Genomic DNA, 26700 nt, shown 5'->3' on the forward strand with positions numbered 1-26700 from the left:
GTGTGTGTGTGTGTGTGTGTGTGTGTAAAGTTGACTAGCATTTGTCGCCATTCTAGACTTTTAGAATTTAAACAGTAGCTAAATTTAGAGAATGTGTTTAAAATTGTTTAAAATGAAATATTTTAAAGTCCATTTTAATGCATTTTTTAATCCATTTAATCCTCATTGTTATTTCAACGGATCTCAATAAAGTTCCTGAATCATTGAGCTAGGCAGTGTCCAGGTTTACATTTGAATTAAAACAGATTGTGTCCAAAGTCAGTGGCCTACCAATAAACTTGCAAACACACAGTTAAAGAACCCATTCCTACTCACTGAGACCTGGGACAAAGTCAAATGGCTCCAGAGGCTTTCTAAGGTGGTACATTTTTATGGGAGCAAATTTCCTCATTTATCTCCCACAGAGCAGCTGGTGGATTCAAGCTTCCAAATTTTTGGTTAGCAGCCCAGTGTTTAACCCGCTGCACCACCAGGGCTCCCTGACCTAATAATAGACAAGTGTATTTTAAAATGATGTCATTGGTTTCATTGCCAAGGAGCTGCTTCTGACTCAATGTGGGGCCGCATGTACAACAAATGGAAACGTTGCTTGATTTTGTGCCAGCTTCATGATTGACCATTGGTATATTTGAGTTAATTGTGACTATTTTGAGGACCCAGGTGAATTAATAAATCCAATAAAGTCTATACTCCTTTGTAGACATGATTTGACACATGCAATATTTTGAATCGATTCGGTAAGGCAGATTTGGGTTGGGAAGGGCATTATTTATCTCACTACTTGCCTCAACTCAGAATTGCTTATAGTTTTAAAACACATCCTACTGCTACAGGCATCTGTTCCTGAGAATTTGGTTTTTAGTGGTTTGTTTGTTTTACAAAGGGTACAAACTACGTCCACGAGTGAAAATTTGGACCAAATACTAATATTATATAAGATATAAAGTTACTGATAATATTGAACTTCTAATTAGATTTTTTACAAGAAACACTTTAAGCTATATATAACATATATTAAGAATAGGCGTTAATGACTTGCAAGAATAGAGTAATTTTCTGGGATAAATATGAATCATATTTTAGCACTGAATTTTTAAAATAACAGATTGACTAAACTAAATCACTACCACATTAGATACCATTGGGGCTCTATAACATCTGCAACGTGGTTGGATATATCAATAAGGGCTTTAAATATGGACTAAAATTTAATAAGAACTTTTAACATAATATAGCAAAATTTCCTTTAGTAATATAAATTTCATCTTTAAATCACATAAATTAGCTTTGAGGGTGCTTCATTTTAAATGTGTTCTCTAATATACAATGCCATGAATTGTTTGATCAAAATAAAATACACCTGCTACATACTATTCACCACACTAATTTTAAATTGTCATGTTTGAATCAGCAATATTTCCTTTTTTATGTAATAGAATGTTAAATCTCTTGGTTTCCATAATATTTGCGTATAGTTTCCAATCAGAGACAATAAAGTGTAACGGTTGCCAGCAAGCTACTAACACAACCCCGAACTTGTTGGAAAGCACCACAAAGTCGATTAGTTGTTCTTTCTCTGTCCACTAAGCTATCTAGATGAACGAACCCATTCTGTCCTCTCTGTCTGGATCTCTGGTGGCATGGTGTGTTCCTGGCAGGGGTTCAAGGCTGCTCTGTGGGAGAAAAAAGACTGTCAGCTCTTATAAAGATTCCGTCTCAGAAACCTGAATGAGCAGTTCTACTTTGCCTTATAGAGCCACTTTTAATCAGAATCGACTCCGTGCCGTGTGTATACTCCATGTTCTATGGACTATGTTCTGATCCACAACTAATCATGGTGGTGTGACAGTACTGCGCAGCTTTTGGCTCTGGTGTGCACTAAGGTCACCATGAGTTTAGGCCAACTCTATGGCAGTTAACATCATTTATAAACCTTGCTAAATATTCCATGGGTGATAAGTTTCAGTGACAGTAGAGAGTCCCTAGTTGCACTCAATTATGGTCACACATACCAAAAATACTTGGAATTAGTCTTTTTGACAGAAAAATATCTAATAATCTATTACAAATGATTGGTTTCATACATAATTTCCTGTATGAGTGGGGTAACATACTAGGAATGTTAAGGGAGACTTTGGATCAGCATGCCCATTCCTGAATTATAGCTCCACCAGTAGAATGTAACATGTTAGGTTCACTTTAATATTTCTTCACAGTTTCTTCAGCTGTAAACTGAGCTATAAATAGTATCTACCATATGAGTGGCTGTGAGTATTTCGTGAAATGCTCAATCCATGGAAAGATCTTAGAACAGACCCAGGGAGCCAGACATGGTAGGCGATAACCACTCAATAAATGTTATTCTTATATTGGTGGTCTACCTATAATTTCGATTTCTACTTCAAAACATTGATTGTTCAGTTGGAACACACACACATTCTTTGGCTCCAGTCAACTTATACTGGAGCTAAATATTTCAGGATGACCTTCAGAGAGTCAAGGTAAAACTGCAACAGGATCTTCCTGATCAAGAGATAATGAAAAGGGATTTATGAATCCATTATTCAGATTACCAACATCTGGGGAAGCACCGAGTGTATCCGGGGCTATGTCTGTCTAACACGGTCGCGTTCCTCTTAGACTTGGTATTGAGGCATGCTTGTTTATGAGAGCAAATCATGCCTTCTTCAGCATCAACGTGAGAACTATTGCTTTGCTAAGGATTGCCAGAGACAAAACTGCTGTGCTTTCAGGAAGTACACAATGATAAGCCAATATTAGGTCTGTCCTCGGCACAATGAAAACCAATCAAAATACAACAAACAAAAATATATATTTACACCTAAAAGTGGGGCATACCTAATATTCATTATAGTCATTTGCTTTTGAATCAATACGACTCCATCATGTAAGATTTTTATCAACAAATTCACGGATTATTTTGATTTATTTATTTTAGTACTCTATTTTTTTTATTGTGTAAGAGAATTTTATTAATCAAGGAAACAAATCAAAACTAAAACTACTCAAGTTGACTAATTAAATCACATCAACCCCATAAGGAAATACCAGCGAAGGCTAATGAAATTAAATTCCGAAAGAAAAGACATTAATTCCAACACTATTGAAGTAATAACTAGAACCCTGCAAATAGGGAAAATATAAACATCAGTACAAACACCTTCATTTGTGTGCTGAAACCTGATGAGTCAGGGAACATGAAGGCTGTCTTAGTCTTTGGGGGTGTTAGGTCAGAGACCATCACCAGCACCACCGATTTGATCCAAGTACTGACTAGTTCTATTACACAGTGTGATTCTCCGCTGCCTGTTAGCAGAACAGAGACTATGGACAGCATTTGAAATTCCCTGATGCAAATTATACAATCAAACCAGATAACCTTGGCTGAGGAGGGGACAGCTCAGAGGGGTTAATTTCCTATCAAACTACATCAGTAGGCAATTCAGAGGGGGTAATTCCATTTTACATCAAACAGCACACTGATAGTGCCTGGCAAAGAACCCCCGAGAAAAAGAAAAGTCAAGAGGAACACAGCATTTCATTTGCAATTTACTAGCTCTTCCAGTGTTTCAGGGCAATAGGAGATGTTGCAATGATCTCACATGAATGGGACATAAGTGGCGGACTTTGAACATATTGAGCAAATGTCGATTTCGTCAGCCTATTGGACTACTATCTTGATAGAGTCAGTCTATTGGTAAGTTGTCTCAGTAGCTTTTCAGTTTATTGGGCCAGTATCTACCAATCAGGTGATCTCATTATTTCTTTCATAAAGGGCTGACAACTGTTCTTACACTTAAAGTTGGAGAGGAGTAAACCCGCAGATCCGTTGGCTACACTATCTCATACTGGTTATTTGTTATGGCACGAGAAAGGCAGTAGGCGAGAAAGATTCCAATCAGCTGAAAGCAAGCAACGCCAAATGAAAATCCTGCAACGATTCCCATTTCTGACTCTATTGTGGTCGTTACCTTCAGAAAGCAACCTTCGTGGTTTACTTTACTTGCATCTTTGTTCGGAGTACATTCAGTTTTACAGCAGCTCTTTGGGTATCCGTGTTGGACATAATAATTAGTATCTTCCCAATCTGTATATTTGGTGACACCACAACAATGCAATTTATTTTGTATCTTGTCTAGGGAATCACTTCTATAATCTCCTGTGGTGTTATATTGTGTCAGAGCTTTCTCATAATTATTCTTAAAGTTGTTCTTAATCTCATGTCTAAAAACAAATCCTACGATGGCAGCAACCAGTTCGACCAAAAATATTAGGGTCAGAAACATTGCATACAGTTTTAGCATCCAGGCAGAAGCTCGACAGGTAGCAAAACAGCCAAAGGTGCCCAAAAGAATAATGACAGTGCCAGTGCCAATGAGCACAAAGGGGACATTGGTGGCCTTTTCATTTAAAAGGGAAAAATAATTCTCCAGGCTCACCTTGCCCCAAATGCCAACAGCAAGAAGGACAACACCAGTGATCCAGAAGACGAAAGTGTAGATCAAGAGGACGCTCTTGAAACAAGTAATGACTGGCTTGGTCTGCAGTCTCCACGAGGGGGACGCCATGGCTCGCCTAAGACCCCCGCACCACCGCGCCAGGCGGTCGCAACGAAGCCAGCGAGACGCGGAGACTTTAGTACTCTATTTTACAAGGGAAAAGACTGGGGCCGACAAACTTATGTTAATAAAACTGGTTAAAGATATTTCAAATGCTGAACTATCCATTGCTTTTTAGCATGATTCTGATGCTAGATGACTGAAATGGCCAAAATTCTCTACTCACTCTTATATCCAGACTTTATTTGCAAGGTGGCTTTGTTGCTTTTCCGGTCGGTCCCAAGATGAAATCTCTTCCCATTTCTTTAGTCACTACAGGTCTTAAGACTTGCTTTAGCCAACAGAATACCATATAAGCAATGAGGCCTCACTTCCAACCTCTGTGTGTTTCTTTCTGCCCATGATTCTCCGTTTCTGCCATACCATAAGGGGCTCTGCCCCCAATAGTCTCTCTCTGGCTTGGTTTTTATGATATGACAGAAATGAAAAATCAAGGGCAGAAACACACAGAGGTTGGAAGTGAGCCCAGTACCAGATAAAAGAAAGAATCCAGCCAAAGTTAATAAAGCAAACCCTAGACAACCGATAGCAGATCACAGAAGCAGGAACAAATGAGCATATCTAAGTCAGAAGAGCCACAGATCCACTTTGAGCTTTTGAAACTCAAACTTACTGCCATTGAGTCGATGCCAATTTGTAGCAACCCAGCAGTACAACTGGGCCAGTGAGTTTCTGAGGCTGTAACACCTATGGGTGTAGAAAGCTCTGTTTTTCTCCTGAGAAGCATCTAATAGTTTTCAACTGCTGGCCCTGCAGTTAGCAATCTAATGTGTAACCACCAGGTCATCCTATGTCAGTGAATCCTTATTGTCCTCAATCAATGAGTCTTGGACTGGTTTGTTATACAGCAGTAGCTGAACTTTACATAGCCTTCTCTGTGAAGTGTATTCCTTCTTGTTAAATGCCTCGTCCATTTGCAATTCAATATATAATTGTAAAAAAGGTGAATGAGCAAATCAATGTATGCAAATAAATAATAGCTACACTATATTGACAGTTTCTTTAAACCCGAAGCCCCAAATACCTTACATAAGTCACTTTAGTTAATTTTCCTGCTGTGGGCTGGGTACCTAAGGAATCAGAGACAGAGTTAATCTCTCACGGTAAAATTTTCACTGAGGATGAGGGAAAAATATGTATCCCAAAATGGAATCAGTGAATTGCCGTTAACTTAGACATGAGGTTTATTCAATTATCAGTAGCCTTTTCCCCTTCTCTCTCTTTCCATTATAATTAGAATGCTGTAGGCCTTATGTTACAATTCACTCTAGTCTGAGCTCTAATTTTAGAATATGTCAGTGTATCAGCTGAAATGTAGATTTTTCTCATTAGTAACTTTTTCAGAAGTCGTTATTACCCTGAAATTCATTTTTCAAAAGAAAGGCCTTGGTTTTCAGTAGTGTAGGGCATGTGAACAGAGTGCAATGATTTCATATTATGAAAGGAATTCTGTTAGCAGACGGGGTTAAGCATGGGGCTGCTAACTCCTAGGTCGGTGGCTTGCACCCACCAGCTGATCCACAGGAGAAAAAGGAGGCTATTTGCCCCTATAAGGATTTACAGTCTCAGAAACCCCAAGGCTCGTTACAGTAGCAGTTCTAGAAACAGTTCTACTTTGTCCTATGGGGTCACTATGAGTCAGAATCAACTTGATGCAGTTGGAACTTAAAACAGATTGAAGATACGTGTTGCCTTTGATTGGAGTCAGTAAAACATAGATTTTTTCCCCATCGATTCTTAGGGAAAATAAGAAGAACAAAATGAAGTAGTCCTATTTTTCTTATGTGATGGCTGTATGAAAATTGTTGGTTCCTCTTGCTAGTATGAAACAACTGATTTTTCTGGTTATCCTTTAAGTGATAAAAATAATAGCTTTTAGTATAATTGTATATTAGCTATGGCCATTTTATAAGCATTTATATGTGGATAAACACAACATCCCTATGAAAAAGGTTATCCATGCTCATTTTAAGTCACATAAATACCTTATTCACATTCACAAAGGAAGAAAGAACAAACATTTCAGCCTTACAGTTTTCAAAGACTATATTAATCTCACTACATTATAAACTTCTTTTATTTCTCCCAACTAAATACTGTGAACTTTCTTAGCTAGATCTTGGCATGGACTCTATTTTCCCAATACCCAGAGAAAAACTGACGCAAAAGGAAAGAAGATTAGAAGGTCTCATCCCAGATGCCTAGCTCAGTGGTACCTGACTCAGAGGAATATTATACTGACATCGCTTATCATTTTGACTGATGTCCTGTTTCTGTCTCCGAAGAAAAGAACATTTCCCTTCCCCTGTCATCTGTGCAAGCGAAAGCAAGCCGGAGATTGCTTTTGACTCATTCTAATTATCAGACTGCTTTCTCCCTCTCATTCCATGTCTTTGGGCTCTCTGCTGAGCTGCACTGCTTCAGCGATTCTGTATGCCAGCTAATGGGCCATCTATCGCATATGTTTGTATTACCCTCTCTGCACTTGATTGTAAGAAAGAAAAGAAAATGCAAATGTGATAGTACTTCGATTGCCATTTAGCCTTCAGTTTACATTCTGTCACCCATGTGTGTCCATGTTACTAAAGTACTGAAATCTATAAGTAAATATAAAGATACTTGTATAATTTAGTACTTAGTTATAAAAAACAAATTCCTGGATAATTGCATTGAGTCGTTGTAATAGGAAACCCTGTGCAGTAGTTCTCCTCACTCACAGGGTTGCTGTAAGCCAGAATTTGCTCAGCAACACAGATTGAATCAGCACATCTATTGCTTTGAGTATATATAAAGATTGCTGATACGTTGACCTCTAGAGGCAGGAATAGTATTGAGAAAAGCTTAAGAACTAGGAAAAGTAAATGTAGCTTATAAATTACTTTCTATGTTTTGAGTTTCTTAAACAAAGACTTACCAAAGAGCTAAGAGAAATTCCAAGTATATACAAAATGAAGAACTGAAGTGGAATCAAGGGCTCAAGTAGAAAGCAAATGTTTTGAGGATGGTGAGGGCAACAAATGTACAAATGTGCTTGACACAATAGCTGGATGGATGGATTGTGAAAAGAGTTATATGCGTCCCCAATAAAATGATTTAAAAAAAAAGAACTGAAGTAGTGGTGGTTACGTAACCATTATGATTACGAAGAGAGGCCAGCCTGATCATCTTTCACTAAACATCATAACTGATCAACTAGTATTAAGGATGAAATCATAGTCTTTCATAAATCATACCTCATGGCACTCTCTGAAATGACTACTCCTTTCAATGAACTATAGTTTTAAATCACGGTTTTAAAGCAAAACTGTGATTCCTTTAAAATAAGTGTGATCATTTTACCTACTATATTTTTTCCTGTTGCAAATGATCTCACAATAATTGATATGGAATAGTTAAATAGTAAAACGCTGACCATAAGTGCCCAGGAAGTATGGCTAATAATACTGCATAGGAAAATCATGGCATTCATATTTCTGCCCAAAGGCAGATCTACTTTTAGCACAAAACTCAATCAGGAAGTGGCTCTTCTATTTAAAAAATAAAACAACCTCTTTTCGTCACCAGAAGACACAACATAATCTTATTACTCAAAACTCCGAAAGAGCCATGTAAATGATAGCCAGAGAAGTTGTACTCCCAAGAAAACATGACCTTGGTGGGCCGAATTTTGCAAGAGAACAGCAGATCCTCCACAGGAGGATATAAAAGGGTTCTATGGTTTCAGAGAATTTGTGCACAATTGCTAATATCAAGATTCCACCTTTCTGCAAACCACATGAAGGACCCAATTCAGGAAAGCACACAGAAAAGAAAATAGCAGAGAATAGAAAAGAAAAGGAATCAAAACTGGATTCCCAAAGGATTTTCTTAAACAAAATGGGTTATGATTTTTGCATTTTATTGGTCTCTGTCTTGAAGAATAGAATGTTAACCTTGTATCCCTGCTCTACCTGATAATGAAGCTTTAAAAATATATGTTCAGTGCTTGCCTTTAACAGAATGGTTCAAATATAAATAGTTCTCCCTCCATAAAATGAGCTTTAACTCTCTACTTATGTTCATTACAGAGCCAAGTTTAATACACACGCACACACGCACACACACACCTCTACAGGTAGTGTTATCAAAAGAAGTCAGACTAATGAGCCTTTAAGTCTCTGCCTTCAGATTGCTGGTCCCCAGAGTGAGGAGGCTGGATCAAAATACCTGGAGAGAATACAGTCCTAATAACGGAGCTGTAGTCAGGGCGTATCTTATTCTTCTGCACTTTTGTGATTTCTGAAGGTTCTCCTGATGTTTCTTTGACTCATCTAGTGGCAATATTTATCATAGATTATTTGGACCCCGAACATACCTTACCCACACCCATGGTTTTCAATGATAATAGTGTTGGTATCATCATTCATGTGAGCTAGATTTTAAATATAACATTATTGTTCCAAAACTCCCAAAGCTATTTTTAAATAGCTGGGTTAATAGGATTATGTTAACGAGTCCTCTACTTATACACAGAATGAGTGAATCACTACAGTCATTCAGTTAGCAGTTCAGCTCAGTTAAGTTTGGAATTGAATTTTCCAACAAATAACTTCATTCCCATCCTCCCTCATATAAGAGGGCAGTCACAATCCCCTGAGCTGAGAAGAACATCCTTTTCATTGAATCAGGTACAAACACAATTCTACCTATTAAATGTTGCACACTCGATGTGATGTGTTTCTTAACGTACTCTGGTGCTTTGACATTCAACAGTCTATCTGCCCTTTCCACACCTAGCCCAGCTGTATTTTGCCAATCCAGCTTTGCACACCACTCTGCCTTCCCTTCGGCCGGATTCTTGTTTAAGCTGACACTGATCGATCAATATGCTCAGACTTCAGCTGTTCGAACAGCAGCTAACCAGGCAGCCACAACAAACACAATTCTGGCAGCTCCTAATGTGGGTCTCTGCCTGTAATTCAGATGCTGTTTCCAAAGCGTTTACATGTAGGCCACGTTGCTCTTAGAAAGCTCACTGCTAGGATGTTAAACAGAAAGCTTATTAGGCACACAGTACTGCAAATTAAATCATTATAAGTAGTTGCTCAAAATAGTTTGGGAACACAGAGTGCATGGTAATACATTTTTATATGCAAAAAAACTAATGTTTTCTTGGACAGGAACACTACTATAAAATGATAACATTCTGGCAAGATGCACTGAGCAATGATTCAATTAAGTACTAGATCATTCACTTATCAAAAAAATGAACAGACTGATTTCTTTCCAGTTTAAATCACAAGTGTCTAGGTGAGGTGGGTACAAATGAAATAACTACATACTAGTAACGTTTTTCCCTATAATACATATATTTGTTAGAAGTTGTAACTTAGTATAATTAGACCTGAATGCATTTATTAAAACCCTTACACCAGTCATTTTATTTATTTATTTTTCACACAGGTCATTTTAAGAAGTGTTTTTTTGAGCAGATTGAGTGCAAGGGTGACCATCCCACGCGCAATGGTGGAAGGAAACTAAGCAGACCATGCTCCTGACATTACATGAGCTCAGTCTAGTCTCTGAGAGGACAGCACTCATGAGAAATGACCAGTGCAGTGCAGAAGGCATTTGTCTGTGGAAGCTGATGTTGCAGGGAAGGAATTGGGTTTGAAGAGCGAACAATGAATCTAAAGTTGGAAATGATTGAGGATCACCCCTGTGAAGTGCAATGGGCTTTGGGGGGCTATTCCAATGAAGGGAGCAGCACACAGGACTCTGTGGGCATGAAATGGTAGCGTGCACCGAGTGGAGAGTCCAGATCATTCAGGGACTGTGGTTAGAGAGGAAAGCACTTAAGCTACGTGGCGTAGTTAGTACATGCCTTGCTTCAGCTGCAACGGTGAATCATTAATGTTTTCAAACAGCTATGTGGTCTGGTGAGTTATTTTGGGAGGGAAATTCTTACATCATACAGCAGAAAGCACCAGGACAGACACAAAGACACTCCATTAATCCTGGTAATGGAGTATTGGCAGGGCAGGTGGAGAGGAGCAGATTGGTGACAGAGCCATTTTAAAGTCAGATTAAAAAATAATAATAAGGAGCAAAGTAAGGAGGGAAAAAAAGTCTTTAATCAGATAGTTGTTTTCTTTTTTTGTGTGTGTAACCAAAAGAGTGGTAGTAACATGTTATTGGAGCTTAATTTGATGCAGTCGAAAGGACAATATAAAGCTCTCCAGAAAGTTATGGTGTGCTTCATAGTTAGAACATGATGAAATAACATATCATTCAACACCATCTAAACTTTGTAATCGATGGAAATATTGCAGGAAAATATGAGAAAACAGATGCATAAAATTATATTTGATATCCCCCAAGCAATATAATTATCAAACTGTAAAGAAAACTGGTTTTGCAATTAGCCAAATGCTTAGTGAGAAAACAACAGCAAACACAAGCAAACAAACAAAACCAGTTGCTGCAAATCTCAGCCCTACCTCCATGATAGCCAGGCCTTTCTTCCAAAGCGTCTCTGAGCTTACCTGAATGCTCAAACTTTTGATTAGTCCTCAAAGGTTTGACCACTAGCCCTACGTAGGTGTCTCTTGTTCTTAGCTGCCTTCGAGCACAATGTGACTCATAGTGACCTTATGCACAACACGCACCATCTCACAATTGTTAGGTTGGAGGCCATGGTTACAGCCGCAGTGAGGGCCTCTCTCTTTTTAGCTGCCTTTCTGCAGGGTGAAAAGATTAGCACAGACAGTGGGTTCGAAGGATGGTGTCCTCTTAGCGTGTGAGCTCCAATCTAGCTGTGGGTGGTCGGGGTTCAGACAGGGATCAGATGAGGAAGTAAGAAAGTGAAGTTTAATTTCCAGATTGAAATCAGACTCATACTGACTCAACGTTAGCAACAAAGGCAGGATTTTTCCCAGTGAGCTCTGGGTTTAGCACATTTTGAACCTAAGTATCTCTCTAAAAATTGGTCTGAGCATTTCTACTGTATAAAACCCAAAGAGAGCACAGCAGAAAATGAAAACCACACACACGGCAAACCAACCGGCCAACAACACCTACCTGCTCACTGCCCTCGAGTGGACTCCTGCTTATGGAGACCTTGGAGGGCAAAGGAGAAGTGAGTTTAAGACTGCAAATCTTTATGACAGTGGAAAGCCTTCTCTTGCTCCCGAGGAGTGGCTGGTGATTTCAAACTGCTGATGTTGTGGTCAGCAGGCCAAGCTATAACTACCTACGCCCGCAGGGACCTTCTTGGACAAGCAGAGACATATTCTTACATGCCTGCTGGACTAAAATCCTAATGTTTCCGTCACAAGCCCTTTCTGCCTCTTTCAAATGCCTTTCTCCACTGTTTCACTTTGGAAGCAAATCTGCATTAGAAACACTGATGTTCTCAGGAATGCACTTTCTTCCAGTGAAGTTCAAATGCCTCAGAGGGGCTAGCAAAAGGAAGCATTTATTTCTAAAATGTGCACTGGTCTTGGCTTCAGGTTGGTACCCGCTGACACTTTTACACTGGGGTGAGCATGTTGCTTGGGGATGAGGAGAGCAAAATAAAAACTAAGAAAATTATTTTAAAACGGCTCCTTTTGGGGGCTACCTCACATCCTACTTTTCATATAAAGCAACAGTTCTAAGAATGATGGCTAGTGCTGACATTCTCAGTATCTTGTTCCATTTTAAATAATTCTCTCTTACTGGCAGCTATGAAAATATTAATAGGACTTGAGAAATGCTCCACATGGGTAATATTTAAGTCATTAGGGTCAGAGCCATGTGAAATGTTTCATGCATAAAGAGATGAATTTGTTAAAGCAAAATATTCCTACCATGTCCTTTCATTTGTAATATAGAATGATGGTTGGTTCATCCATATTTTACCGTGAGAGTGTACAAATGCAATGTGCAAGCACTCACAGGGACCATCTCATAGATCTTTGAATCACTTAATAGGCTTTTGCAGCCTCTTGCATTTATAAAAAGTGTGCTCAATGCATTTATGTAATAAGCTCAGTTTTGAAGCATTTCAGTTGAAAGGGAAATATAAAGGTCAGCACTCACCCTGCTAATAAGACTTTTTATACTTAGAAAGAACTTCCTAATATGCAGAAATTCAAGATTCACATATTGTTAGAAATCTGTCTATGAACCTAGAGTATGAGGTTTTCTGGTACACCTTCAAATATAAGGCATACGGTACTTGCAAGGCACTCTGGTGTCACAAATGGTTGGCTGCTCATCAGCAGGTTGGCAGTTCAAAGCTACCCAGCAACTCCATAGGAGAAAGGCTTGGCCACCTAATCCCTCACTGATGCTGGCCATTAAATCCTCATGTGTCAATTCTATTGTGACCCATGTGGTTATCCTGAGTTACAATCCACTCAACAGCACCTAAAAACAAAGCCCTTGTTCTTAAATAGAGCGATTTGACAATACTTATTTGCTTTCTCCCTAAGTAGACTTATAGCCAAGAAGAAGCAAAACTGCATTTAGTGGTGTTCATATATATATATATATCTGCATATATCTTTCACATAATGAATCACTAAAACCATCTGACTATATGACTTCTTACAAGTATAAAGTGATACCTAACATAAGCTGTCTTTAAAAAAGAAAAACTAAAAAATGCCACTTTAGATATAGCAGTTCAAAACTCAGTACATAATTAAATACATATGATGGATTCTACTGTGTGCATAATGCATGTAAAATTTCCTTTGACAATTCAAATTTAAACTCACTTTAGTTCTAATAAATCTTGCAAGAGTATAATTGACTTAACATTTTTTCCCCAAACAGCTAATACATTACTTTCATTTCTATCTGGATTTTCATTCAAATGAGAATATGAAAAAAAAAATGCTACCTGGTAATCAACAGATAAGCAGCTTGGGAAAACCAGATGCATTTTTTCCTCCTTTGCAGTCTTTTGTATAAGTTTTTGGTGATTTTGAACATGATCCATTACAACCAACATGGAAAATAGAGTAAAATTAATTTTAGAGTTGCAAATATTCTGATACAATCAGTAGAGAGACTGCTCCAGGCAGAAATTAACAATTTTTCTCTGGTGATTATAAAACCAATTTCCTACATGCCATAGATATAAGTAAATGCATGTGCAGAACTATCTAGATAAAAGAGCATTTCTCTATAACTTCAAGAACAAACAATTTTTATTTGGTCAGAGTTATATTTTTCTGCCATGTGCAGACTTATGTCTTGTCCTGCATATTGGCCTGAAATAAAAAAGCAATAAAGAAGAAGCCAGAAGACATGGGATCTGGTAGTGTCCCTGCTCTATCCACTTGGATGGCTGTTGTCATCTGCTTTCAAATGCCTCCAGACCACGAGGACCTGGTGCACAGTGGAATGAAATGCTGCCTGGTCTTCACCAACCCCAAGACCTATTGCAAATCAAAACTCTATGGCTAGTATTTGTCGTGGGTGGTTTTGGGAAGTAGATCAACAGGCTTTTTTCCGTCTTACTCTGAAAGAACTGCTGAAACACACCCAGCATCACACAAGCAACACACAAAAGCCTCTACATAGACATGCCATGGGTGTGTGAGAAGTCCATTGACCAACTATGAGACTCATGTGTTCCTTTCAAAGAAGGTGAGACTGTAACCGATTAACCACCAAACCAGAACTCAAAGACATTTTGTTGATTCCAAATTCTGGTGGCATTGTGTCAGCATAGAACTATGCTCAATAGATTTTTCAGTGCTTTTTAACCTTACATAGAGATGGAGTGACACAGGGAACTATATTATCAACATTGCCCATAAATAAAATTTTGTTGGCAATAATTTTAAAATGGGTGCAAAAGTACCCCGACAGAGACCTGGCAGAAATTAAAGGAGGATTCAGAAGAAGGTGAGGAATGAGTGTTCCATTACTGACCTCAAATAGATATTAACAGAAAGTCAAGAATACCAGAACGATGTTTACTTGGGTTTATTGACTATGCAAAAGCATTTGGTGTGAGGATAATAATGAACTATGATATAATCGTGAAAAATGAAACTTCCAGAACATGTGCTCAGACTGAATGTGTACAGGGATCAAGAAGACGTTCTTCAACAGAACAAAGGAATGTGGCATGATTTGAGATCAGGAAAGGTGTTTGTCAGGTTTGTATCTTTCCACTATATTTATTCACTCTGTATGCCGAGCATATAATCTGATCAGGTGGACAGTATGAAGTAGAACATGGCGCCAGTGTTGGCAGTAGGCTTCTTAATAACCTTGGCAACTTCAGCTGTATACAGCTTGCTGCTGAAAATGAGGAGGACTTGAAGTACTTGCCAATGAAGATCCAGGACTTGAGTCTGGGTTGCAACTCAGTGTAAAGAAAGCCCAAATCCTCACCATTGGACCAAAAGGTAGAAAAGGCTAAAGTTGCCAAGGCTTTCGTCTTGATTGGATCTACAATCAATGCTCATGGAAGCCACACTCAAGAAGTTGAACTATGTATTGCCTTTGGCAAATCTGTTGCACAAGACTTCTTTTAAAAAAAATGGACTGCAAGGATGTCACTTTGAGCACTAAAGTGTGCCTGACCCACGCCTTGATATTGTTCAATGACCTCATATGCATGTGAAAGTTGGACATTGAATAAGGAAGACTGAAACATGATCATGCATTTAATTACGGTGCTAGTGAAGAATATTGGAATGTACTAAGGACTGCCAGAAGAACCAACCAATCAGTCTTGGAAGAAATAACAGCCAGAGTACTGCTTAGAAGATAGGGCAAGACTTCATCTCATATAATTTTGACATGTTCTTGGGAGAGACCAGTCCTTGGAAAAGGACATCACCCTTGGTAAAGTAGAGGCTTAATAATTGAAACACACACACACCCTCACACTCAAATACATTTATCTGCCTAAATTGTTAAGAGCTAAGCTACTAGAGTACTAACAACTCCTTGACAAACTAGCAATTCAAACCCTGGGAGAGGTAGTGATCTGCTCCTAAACAGTAACAACCTCAAAGACTCTGTGCACCACCTGTTTGCTCTGTTCACAAGTGAAACTCTGCTCACAAGTGTGTTGACTGTAACTAACGACAAGAACAAACATGCACATTTACAAACACACACACATGTGGGGCTTCAAAATGTTCATGAAAAATTGAATTAAAACATAATGAATATTTGAACCATCCTTGCGTCTCTGTGTACATACAGATATGAAAAATCCAATAAAAACCCCAGGTATTCACCCACTAATTGAAAGAAAAATGCCACTAAGAGAATTCTAAATTCAAAGGGATTTATTAGCACTATGATCAAGTGTGGTCTTTTGCCGAATATGTTGGAAGTCTCACGGACTGCCAAAAGAACAAGCAAATCTGTCTTGGAAAAAGATGCAGCCAGAAAGTTCCTTAGAGGCAATGAAGGAAAGACTTCCTCTCATGTAGGTTGGACAGATCGGGACAGACCAATCCCTGGCAAAGGTCATCGTGCTTGGTAAAGTAGCGGGACGGCTAAAAAGATGAACATCTTCGACAAGATGGGTTGATAGAATGGCTGCATCGATGGACACAAAATAGGAACACGAGCATTGATTGTGGAACCACGTGAGGTGAAATTCTTGACAATTTCAATATTTTCTCCCTTTATCCTGATGTTGCCATCCAGACCTGTTTGCCACCTGTTGGTATTTGAAATAACAGTGGCACAGCATCAAGTTTCAAAGGAATACATTGCCACCCCAGGGCAACAAACTGACAATGTACTTATCTTGCTTAAGGTATGATATGTTTAATAATCATTTCTAAGTATGATCCAACAGGAAGTAAACATCATAGGATTTGGCCACCTGGATTTCTCTGTTTATCACATTGCAAAATATCTAAGATTTAAAACAATGTGTCACCTGCTATGTTTTACCCTGACAAACAGTTTCCCTTGTCTATGTATCAATTTATGCCGGAAAACATGGGATATGATTATTCTTCCACTCAACTGCTGCAGCCATGAAATTATCTATTTGTTCTTAAAACTCAAACCATAAATTTAACTCAATCTCTTGAGGCTTTCAATCCCACAGGTTGATTATATGCTACAAAAAGAAGTTCTAAATTTGTTACCCTTTAATTGAATTGAGGATGTCTACTTTTACCATCTACTTTGGGACAAGGTGAAAAGGAGTTTCTTTCAGGGTCCTTTTTATATCCCTCAACTGCTGCTGCTTCTTTTTTGCCTCCAGAGGCAGTGCCCCAACTTAATATTTTCATGTGAGCTAGATCACATCCTTTCCTATTTTGGAACGGTGACTCAAGACTTGGAAAGGAGCAAAAGAAAAAATAGATTTTCTTGAGTAAGCTAAATACATTCTAAAGACAAGACATACCTAATCCCAACCAATTGTCACTAACTATTCCTGGTAGGAAAACAATTGTACGAGGGACCTTCGAACAGTTGTGGAAAATGAAATGAAAAGATAATGGATTTTTGCAAGTAACTTTTGAAGTCCCTTGTGTTAGATGCTAATAATTAAGACGACTGAGGCTGAAAGAGTAACTTTCGAAGATTGTTACCTCTGTTGCATGGTATGGTGTATATATCACTGTGGAAATGTGTCACACAAGATTGCAGTGCTCACCAGGGTTTTAATATGTGAATCATGTGCTTGGCGTGTATTAGTTTGACATTAATCCTGGGTCGCCATCACTAGGACAAGATTATCTAGGTAAGAATGTATAATATCCCTACTTAAAATCCCTGTCCGAGCTTTGTGCCAGTGAGTAACTCACTAGATCAAAGAAATGTAATAACAAAGCAATGATATTTCATAAATAGTTAAGTCTGAAGCAACTATTCTATAATGACTACTCACCAAAAAACATGCATTGATTGTCTAAAGACTGTTATGGGGTACCAATCCCAATCAAACTAAATTGACATGACATTTCCATGAATGTCAGAGTAGAGGTATACTCCACAGGATTTTCCATGGATTTCAGTCTTTACAAGGAGATTGCCTTTCTTTCTTCAAATGCACCTCAAAACGGGTAAAGGCATGCAGGACTTCTTAAAATTTTCTCCAGTTATAAAGACATATCATTTTCTTTCCCCAAAACCTCAGCTTATTCCTTGAAACACTGGCCTGCTCCCATCAGTTTCTGGCATACTTCCTGGGCCTGATTTATCTTCAGGAGAAAGTCCTCTCAAAATGTATATATCTCACTTATTTCAAGTCAGAGGTATGATTTCTTAGAAGGCTCAAACAGAAAACAGAAACCAAGGGTAAAGAAGGCCTTTTGTAAGAAAGAGAAAGTACAGATGTCTGAAGGAATCAGGTTTCCTTGAAGGGCTTGTACAGGACAGATCTGAGGTCACTACATTCTTGGTAGAAATAGAGAAGTAATGGAAACTCCTGTGGATTGCACCATTGAACTATTTCCATTTGCTTTGGTTACTACTCCTAATCATACTCAGATTCAATACTCCAGGTTAGAGGTGAGGGTAGCAGGGAATTGCCTCACTAGACCAAAGAAATGTAATTTAAGCTAGGTACAATGTCGACTGTGGGACCAATCCTTAGAACCACAATTAATAGGATAAAAGAGAGAAAAGAAAATGGTAGCAGTGATCTTTAAAGCTAAAGTTACAATCATAAAAATACCCTGCCTGCTAGATGTCTAACTTAGTTCTGTATTATGTCTCTGGCTTTCATATAGGTCAAGCTCTATGTGTCCTGAAAATAATAAATCAAACTATTGAATTTGATTTTTCACATTATATATAGCTAGCTATATCTTTACTAAAACGATTATCCTGTTGGCTATCGAACTTTACACATAAAGATCTTGCCTTTGGAAATACAAAAATAATTCTATGGCAAATTCTCATTTGACTCCAATTCCCAAAACACTGAATAGCTTGTTCCTAAGGCATAATATTTTGGTAATATTTATCATAAAATCTGAACTAGAATATTTTTATAGATTTAAAGGAAAATGTGAAATGCCTGTAGGCAATGTTTTTGGAGAAGTCACTTTTATTTTTACCATACGTTTTTTGGTTTGGTTTTGTTTATGTGTGTTTATCAGTGGGATCTGGTCGAAGGGCAGGGTTTTTGCTAATGTTCCATTTTGCCTCTAACAGATGTGGTGAAACTGTTCTCAGCCCCACTGCTGGCTGTGCCTTGCAGACTTGCTTCTGTTTATCAGAAATGCTTTCTGTTATCTCAGTGTGACCTGCCTGTGATTCTGCAGTATAAATGAAAATATTTCCTGCAAGAAGATGCACACTTCTCACCACAATTCCTTTTGAAGATTTTCCATCTTTAAGGCGTGCTTCATCCACTTTATGCCCTTTCCCTGACTGGTTTTAATGTTTACTTTTGTAATAGCGAGGGAAGTGATATGCTTTCTATTGTAAATACCGAATTAAAATCTAAATGAATTGGTACTGCTTCTGATTACGAAGCCTGGAGTGTTTCTGTGATACAAGGTGTTGTAGATCCTGCAGAGGTTCAAATAGCTGCTTCTGAAGAATGAAGCAGTTTCAATAATTTAATTTTCTTTATTGGGGGAGGGGGTTATTCTGAGGATGGTACTCTAGCCACGTTCTCTTTTTTACTAATGGCAATTTGAAAGTGGTTTTCATAACATTTATTTCACCCAAATCTTCTAAGGGCCTTAAAGAGGCAAGCATTGTAATTATAACAACTAATTTGAAAATGTGAAAATTGGGCAGAGAGATCTTAAAGGAGGTGTCCAAAGAGGGTGATAAATACAGAATTGAATTTATGCCTACCAAATCCATGTCCACCATGTTGGAATGGAGGTTGAAAAGGTAGTCTAAAATTTGGGTCAATAGACTGAGATAAATTCTAAGCATAGTAATAAAGATTTATGAACAGCTTCTATATTATGTTGCTATATTTAATTGGATTTCAATAGCTACCCCCATATATTATTTAGTTTAATCAAACAACCACCATATACAGGGGAGATAGAAATGCTCTGTTTCCTAATTTCAGAAATGTAATGTCTTTAAGATCAAACCATTATGAAGTTGGTTTGGAGGGAAGATTAGTTTGGGAGAGATCCACGATAACTAAAAGAGCAGTGAATGCATTTTCAACTCATATTCGATTTTAAGTGAAAGATCATTTTTGGTTTCGGTAGGTAATTTTTTGAAGTTGAGTTGGTCCTGATTCATAGACACCTTATGTGCAGCAGAATGACACAATGCCCTGTCCTGACTCATCCTCCTAATTGCTGTTGTGCTCAAGGGGCAAAAAAGAGGATTTTAGCCATTCCCAAATTCACTTTTCATCCTTTTTAAATGAGAGTGATGCTAAAAACAGAATTTGCCCTTTGACTGCTATTCAGGACAACAGGGAAGTACTCCTCTTGAAACTTTTGAACATTCTGATTGGCTCAAGGAGCTCTGGTGGCATACTGGTTATGTGGTGTGCTACTAACCTCAAAGTTGGCAGTTCAAAAGCACCAGCCACTCCCCCAGGGAAAGACAAGCCTTTCTACTCTTGTAAACAGTTACCCTCTGGGAAACCCTCAGGGCGAGCGCTGGCCTGTTATGGAGGGTCACTGTGAGTCAGAAATTACTCAGTGGCAGTGAGTTTGGTTTGGGTGTTTCTTTCTGGTTATTAGAAAGGAAAAAGCTTTCATTCAGGTAAGTTCAAAATAAGTCCTTGTGTTTACAACAAAGACCATCCTTCCCATTTAAAATTCAAGTAACAGCTGGTGGAAATAAGAATACAACATCTAAGTGTCTGCCTGGATGGCAGATTTCCTACCACATATTATGCTTTGGCAGATAAATGTCACAGCAAATGTTTGATAGAGAAATGGGCAGCTTGGTTCAGATAATGCTTAGAAATGGTGTTACACACAGATATAGTCACTTAAAAGAGAAAAAAACAGAATACTATCTATTTGTTGTTATTGTTGTTTTATCCACACACAATTACATACAAGGACAGGATACAGTCATAGAAATCAAAATAAGATTGAAACTGATTGTGGTAGTGGTTGTACAACACTGCTCGATATGACTGAACTATGGAATGGTATGATGCCTGATGAAGATCTTAATAAAATAGTTAGAAAGAAAACATTAAATAATAAAATTAAACAGAAACAAGACTCAAAGGAGAACCTGATTGGACAGTATGAGTATCGAAGGCTAGACAACTTGGAAAGGTGGGAGAAAGGTCAATGGCAATGGGTTCCTCCGTGGGTCTAGTTTACCCCAATATAAAAGGCTTATGGAATAATTAAAACAGACACAAAAAACCACATCCCTTAGGACTACTTGATGCTGACTCACACTGATCCTATTAGATCAGAACTGCCCCCACTGGGCAGACCCCTTAATTTCAATGCCATTGAATTGCATGCAAAATTGTGCTTCTAGGAAAATGTGTAGTTCTATGGGGAGGTAGTCATTCACCCTCATGAGATGCACAATGGATCTCATAACTCTAAATCAATAGAGATCCATTGATCTCTCCAAAAACTCACTGCCGTTGAGTTGAATCCACTTCACAGTGACCCTGAAGCACAGAGTAGAAGTGCCCTATGGGTTTTGAGCTGCTGGTGGTCTGGAGCCGCTGATCTTACAGTTAGCAGCCTAATGTTTAACGACTATTCGACCAGGATGCCAGCTCTAGGGTCCCTTATATACGTTGTTCTATAATCTTAAGACAACAAATAGCTTCAGAAACATAACCAAGTCTTCCTGGAGAACAGGTGTGTTATCACTAAAACACACCTTTTGTTTGTAGCATTTTCTAATTCTAATAGTTTGCTTACACAATATTTATCCTGTCTAGATTACTTTAAATTGTCATTTATTATGTCCTATGTCATTCTTAAAGCTAATAAAGATACACATTTCCACAATTGCCTTTTTTATAGTTATTTGGATATGATCATCCAATGTTTTTGAAATGTATGTATGTATTTTAGAGTATGTCTATTGGGAAAATATTTGTATAATACGGTTCTTATTCATAAGCAAATCTTGCTGCATTTCAGTATTACACTAGGCACTTTTTTTCCTAACATAGACTAGGCAGTATCTCCGAATGTAAAGCATGCAGAAAACTCCACCACGTGCAGAGGGAAGGGCAGCAATACCATCCGGCAATGAATTACTGACACAACCCCTGGAATGAAGTCAAAGTACTCAGACTGAGCCTGATTACATTTTCACAATTCAGCTATTAGAAATACTTCCAATTTTTCATTTCCTTTCATCATGCAAGCATTCATTTTCACGCTTTAATTGTATATATCCAGAATCTCTCTCTTCTCCCTAAACTGTAAAATTCTTTTAGAATTAAATGGAAACTTTCATCGCAAAATTGCACATGGGATGAGGCAAAATTATATAGAAATACACACTCGATTACATATTTCCTTTGAGAAACTCTTCACAATAACTAAGAAAATTAAATGGAAGTAACACTCATATATAAAGCTATCCTTTTTATCAACCTTATTTTGATTTGATAGCTTTCATTTTTAGGAATATTATGGTACATTCATAATAGAGATAAGAAATTAATTATCGATAATTCAAAGTTAGTAAAATCATTATGAATCTAGAAGGCGAATAGACCTGAAAAAGCAAACTCACGAACACGGAGTCAATTCCACCTCATTGCGACCCAGTGTAAGGTTTCTGAGACTGTCAGTCTCCCCAAGAGCAGACAGCCTCATCTTTCTCCCTGGGTATAACTGTGGATTGGAACTGCTGACCTTGTGGTTAGCAGCCCAATGCATAACCGATTATGTCACATAAGAGAACATAAATCAAAACCTTGCTTTCTACAATTATCTACTTTGATTTCCTTAATTTTTAAAGGAAAACGCAATTTCCTTTTTAAATTTAAAAATAATTTCTTTCAGTTTTTCTGTAAGATATACAAGTAGTTTCAATCTATAATGATATATATTAAGTCAGAGAAGAGATTCAAACATTTCAATCCTAAAAATGCACAATTAAATCTACTTTAAGTTAACACCCTATATTGTCCTTTTAAATATTTGAACGCATCTACCAGTCAGGGTGGGTTTTTCATTATTTCCCCGAGGTTGCATCGCAACAGCGAGCTTAGGCTTTGGTGACATGATACAATGAGGGTAAATCTAGATGTTTTTTTCTGCATAATGGGACTCCGGGGAATGGAGCAATGCACACATAAATACTGAAAATTACTAAACTTTATCACACTTAAATATTCACTATATTAATAGATAAACTCAAGTAACTTTTTTTGTCAAGTATATCTCGTAGAGATCATTTTAATTGCACTTGTTTTTATTTTAAAACATTTTGATGCATCATGGGAGCTAGATAACACCTTTTGTAGATACTCCAGTAAGAGAACCTGAATTTAAACTTTATCCAAGTGATTGTCAAATAATGTAGACTCGAAGAATCACAAACAAGGGATAGCAAAATAATATGCTTCTCATCAACTTGTAAACTTCAAAAATTGAAAAAATTCTTCAGCATTATAATATTAACTTCCGTTCTGGAGGAAGATAAAACACCATCTTGTGGGTACCTTTGATTTTGACTCGCTATGAAGAACACATTTTGCTGTTTGAATGACTTTTTCAAAGTACGTAACCTTTACATTAAAGACATTTTAGGGTTTCTCTAGGGGAGATTACATGTTTTTCCCTATAAAGTCTTCCAGAAGCACTTACGTATTTAAGGCTGCGCACCTCAAGCTCCCTCTCTTGTTAGGCACAATTAGCATAAGTGTAATGACCTGAATAAACTAGAAACTGGCAGGTTGCTCCAGACGGCCTGTTCCCTTTGCCTGCTGACTTGGCATGTAGCCAGTGGAATCAAAAGAGAGGAAAGGGTATGACTTGTGGCTTGCATATGTACACGACATCTGAGTCAGGTGGTTCTTAATCACACCTTTAGGGGTAATTATTAGGTCAAATTACATTTGACAAGCAGCTCTAAAATCTTACTAAGTTATAGCAGGCCTGCAAAAGAAAATTAGCTCACTTTACTCAAACAGAAGACGTACGAAAAGCTAAAATGCTGAGCTCATTAACATAGCTGTTTTAGGCTCTTTCCTTATTGTAAGACTCCGATAGTTAGTTGATGGTTCTTTGAATATAATGTTACTTCTCCATTAGCTAAAATTACTACTCAAAGAGCATCATTAAGTAGAATTATGGTGAAAAATGAAAATTGTTATAGGGCGCTTTTATAAGTTGCTTTAAAGAAATTCTCAAGAAATAAAACAAATCTAAATATGTCACCATTCCAAATTTAACCTTAATATTTCTATACTGGGAGCTGAATAATGTACACAGTTATAATTTTAAGCCATTTTTAAAATATTTTACATACAACATTCAAGATTTTTGGCATTTCATAATTTGGTAAAGTAGACAAAATTTTTTAAACTGTATAAAAGAGCAGGGTGTTTTTTAAAAGACAAATCTGTTTTTCTATGGTTGTTTTTTTTCCTTTTACAAAATCTTTTTTCTGTTCCTAAAATATAGTGTCATCTTTATAAACCATAACAGGTTAGAAATTATGTTATAAAAATATAGTCTAATAGTACCTAATGGAGTGAATGCAGTTTGCCAACACATTGTCACTCTGATCTGGTCATTTTCAATGTGAGGGGTGATAAATGACTAGGAACTTATTTATCTAAAGCAAACAAGTGGTGTTCTTAGCTATTTTCTGAGTGAGTCAGAGTTACAAGATAACAAGTCTGAAATAGTTACAGAAAGGAGTGCAAATGCACCATATTAGGAAATAAAGACGGAGTACCTACAGAATAAGGTATTGGGTTTTGATATTATATAAGGAAAACAAATGCTGGAGCCCAGGACCATATTTTATAACTTTCACTGGAACATGTAAGGCATTTGAGGCTCTTGTAATAATCTACTAGATAGGCATATGGGATTATGATTAATTTTTTTTTAAATTGGCTCTAACTAAATTGATCACATTAAATAAATGGCAGAGATAGACCCAGAGAGTGTAAGAAGACTGACACACTTAGTTTAAAAATAGATCTTAATCAAAAAGATATTTTAAAGGACTTCAAAGTAATGTTTTGAGTCAAATCACAATGCAAGATGTTCCATTCATGGTTAATTTCAGGGATTATCACTGACATCTTTGACTCATATAATTTTTTATAGCGATGTTGAATATCATATTGACAAATAATGACTCTTGCCTTCAAGAAACATGCAAAGAAAAGACATACAAAAGTCACACAAAAAACGTATAAACAGCTCAGGGAGACCAGAGGGAAAGTGACTAGTTCCTTTATGAGGTAGTTTTATGAATCTGAATTCATCCAAATAAGGAACGATGCTGCTGTTTTTTGGTTTATCATCCATTGATGCAGATGTTAACACAAATTCATTAGGTCCTCTGCATGGTTTTGGAAAGGGCTTGAAGAAAATGGCCTTCTCTGACAGAGCCTCTGTCCTCAACAGATATGCGACGCAAGCCTGAGAGACACACAGGTTCATTGTGAATCTGGAGCAGTGTTTTACTGCGGGCAGACAGCATTGATATTAAAGGGTACCACGACTCTTTTCATATACTATGTAGCTCGATGGTTTAGGAGGGCAGGATCTGAAGAAATATGGGTTCAAATGCCAATTTTTCTATTTAATCTTTGAATGAACTTTTGTTATCATCTGCCAGAGTTACTTGGTTGTACCCAAAATGTTGTTATTGTTGCTGTTAGGTCTAGGGTCTAACTCAGAGGGATCAGTCTCTTTCCACTCACAAAGCTCCTGATTTGCCCAAAGACCCAATTTACAGCAGAATGAAATGCAGCCCAATCCTGACCCATCCTCACAGTTGGTATGTTTGCACCAATTGTTGAAGACACTGTATTAAACCATCTCCTGGAAGATCTTCCTTTATTTGAGACGCAGGTTTCCCTGTACCAACCATGATGTCCTTTCCCTGGACCTGATCTCTCTTCCTAACATGTTGAAAGTACTTGAGATAGCCTTATCATCCTTGTTTCTAAGGAGCCTTCTGGCTGTCTATCTTCTAAAACAGATTTACTTGTTCCTCTGCAGTCATGATACTGTTACTATTCGTCCCCAGCACCAGGATTCAAGTGCATCTGTTTTCTCTGGTGTTCTTTACTCGTTGTCCAAATGTCACATGCATATAAGGTGACTGAACATCCACGGCTTGGTTCAGGCCCACCTTAATCTTCAAATGGACATCCTTGCTCTTTAATATTCTAAAGAGACCTTGTGCACCAGCCTTGCATAATGCAATGCAATATATCACTCAATTTCTTGACTGCTGCTGCCGGGTACATTGAGTGTGGATGCCAGCAAAATAAAATTCTTGATAATTTCATTCTTTTCCCCATTTATTATGAAGATATCAACTAGCCCAACAGTGAGGACACTGGTTTTCATTACATTGAATTTAAGTGTCTTGAGACAAGTTCACGATGGTTGCCATGAATGAGCCCACGTTTTTAGCCACTGTGTCAAACCATTTCATTGACGATCTCCCTCTTTCTCACTGGCTCATTACTAAGAATTGTTGTTGCTAGGTGTCGTTGACATGGTTTCTATCCATACTGACCCTGTGCACAATAGAACAAAATACTGCCAGACCCCGTGCCATCCTTATAATTGTCCCTATGGTTGGCTCCATTGTTGCAGCCACTGTGTCAATCCATCTCACCGACGGTCTTCTTTATCACCGCCCCTCTACTTTACCAAGCATGGTATCTTTCTCCAGCGATTGTCCCTCCTGACAACACGTCCAAAGTATGTAAGACGAAGTCTTGAAGTCTCATATGTGCCTTTAAGGAGCACTCTGGTCAGACTTCTTCCATGACAGATTTGTTTGTCCTTTCAGCGGTTCACAATACTTTCAATATTATTTTCCAGCACCTCATTCATAATTCTTTGGGCTTCCTTATTTAATGTCTGACTGTCACATGCATGTGATGCCACTGAAAAGACCATGGCCTGGGTCAGTTGAACTTCAGCCCCAAAGTGACCCCCTTGTTTGTCATTGCTGT

General features: G+C 37.9%; 2 protein-coding genes across 2 annotated transcripts in view; both read right to left on the reverse strand.

The window, feature by feature from the left end:
• PCDH7 (protocadherin 7) overlaps window positions 1–26700 on the reverse strand; it is a 509222-nt gene that overhangs the window by 36380 nt on the left and 446142 nt on the right. The gene's annotated exons all lie outside the window — the stretch shown is intronic.
• Window positions 3555–4614, reverse strand: LOC101650548 (tetraspanin-6-like). Its single transcript, XM_013005596.2, has one exon. It carries the CDS (start codon window positions 4587–4589, stop codon window positions 3855–3857), a length of 735 nt encoding a protein of 244 aa, XP_012861050.1. The 5' UTR covers window positions 4590–4614; the 3' UTR covers window positions 3555–3854.

The sequence above is a fragment of the Echinops telfairi genome, unplaced genomic scaffold (genome assembly GCF_000313985.2).
Source record: "Echinops telfairi isolate 266 unplaced genomic scaffold, ASM31398v2 ScPeMD7_7468;HRSCAF=8506_0, whole genome shotgun sequence".
Lineage (NCBI taxonomy): Eukaryota > Metazoa > Chordata > Mammalia > Afrosoricida > Tenrecidae > Echinops > Echinops telfairi.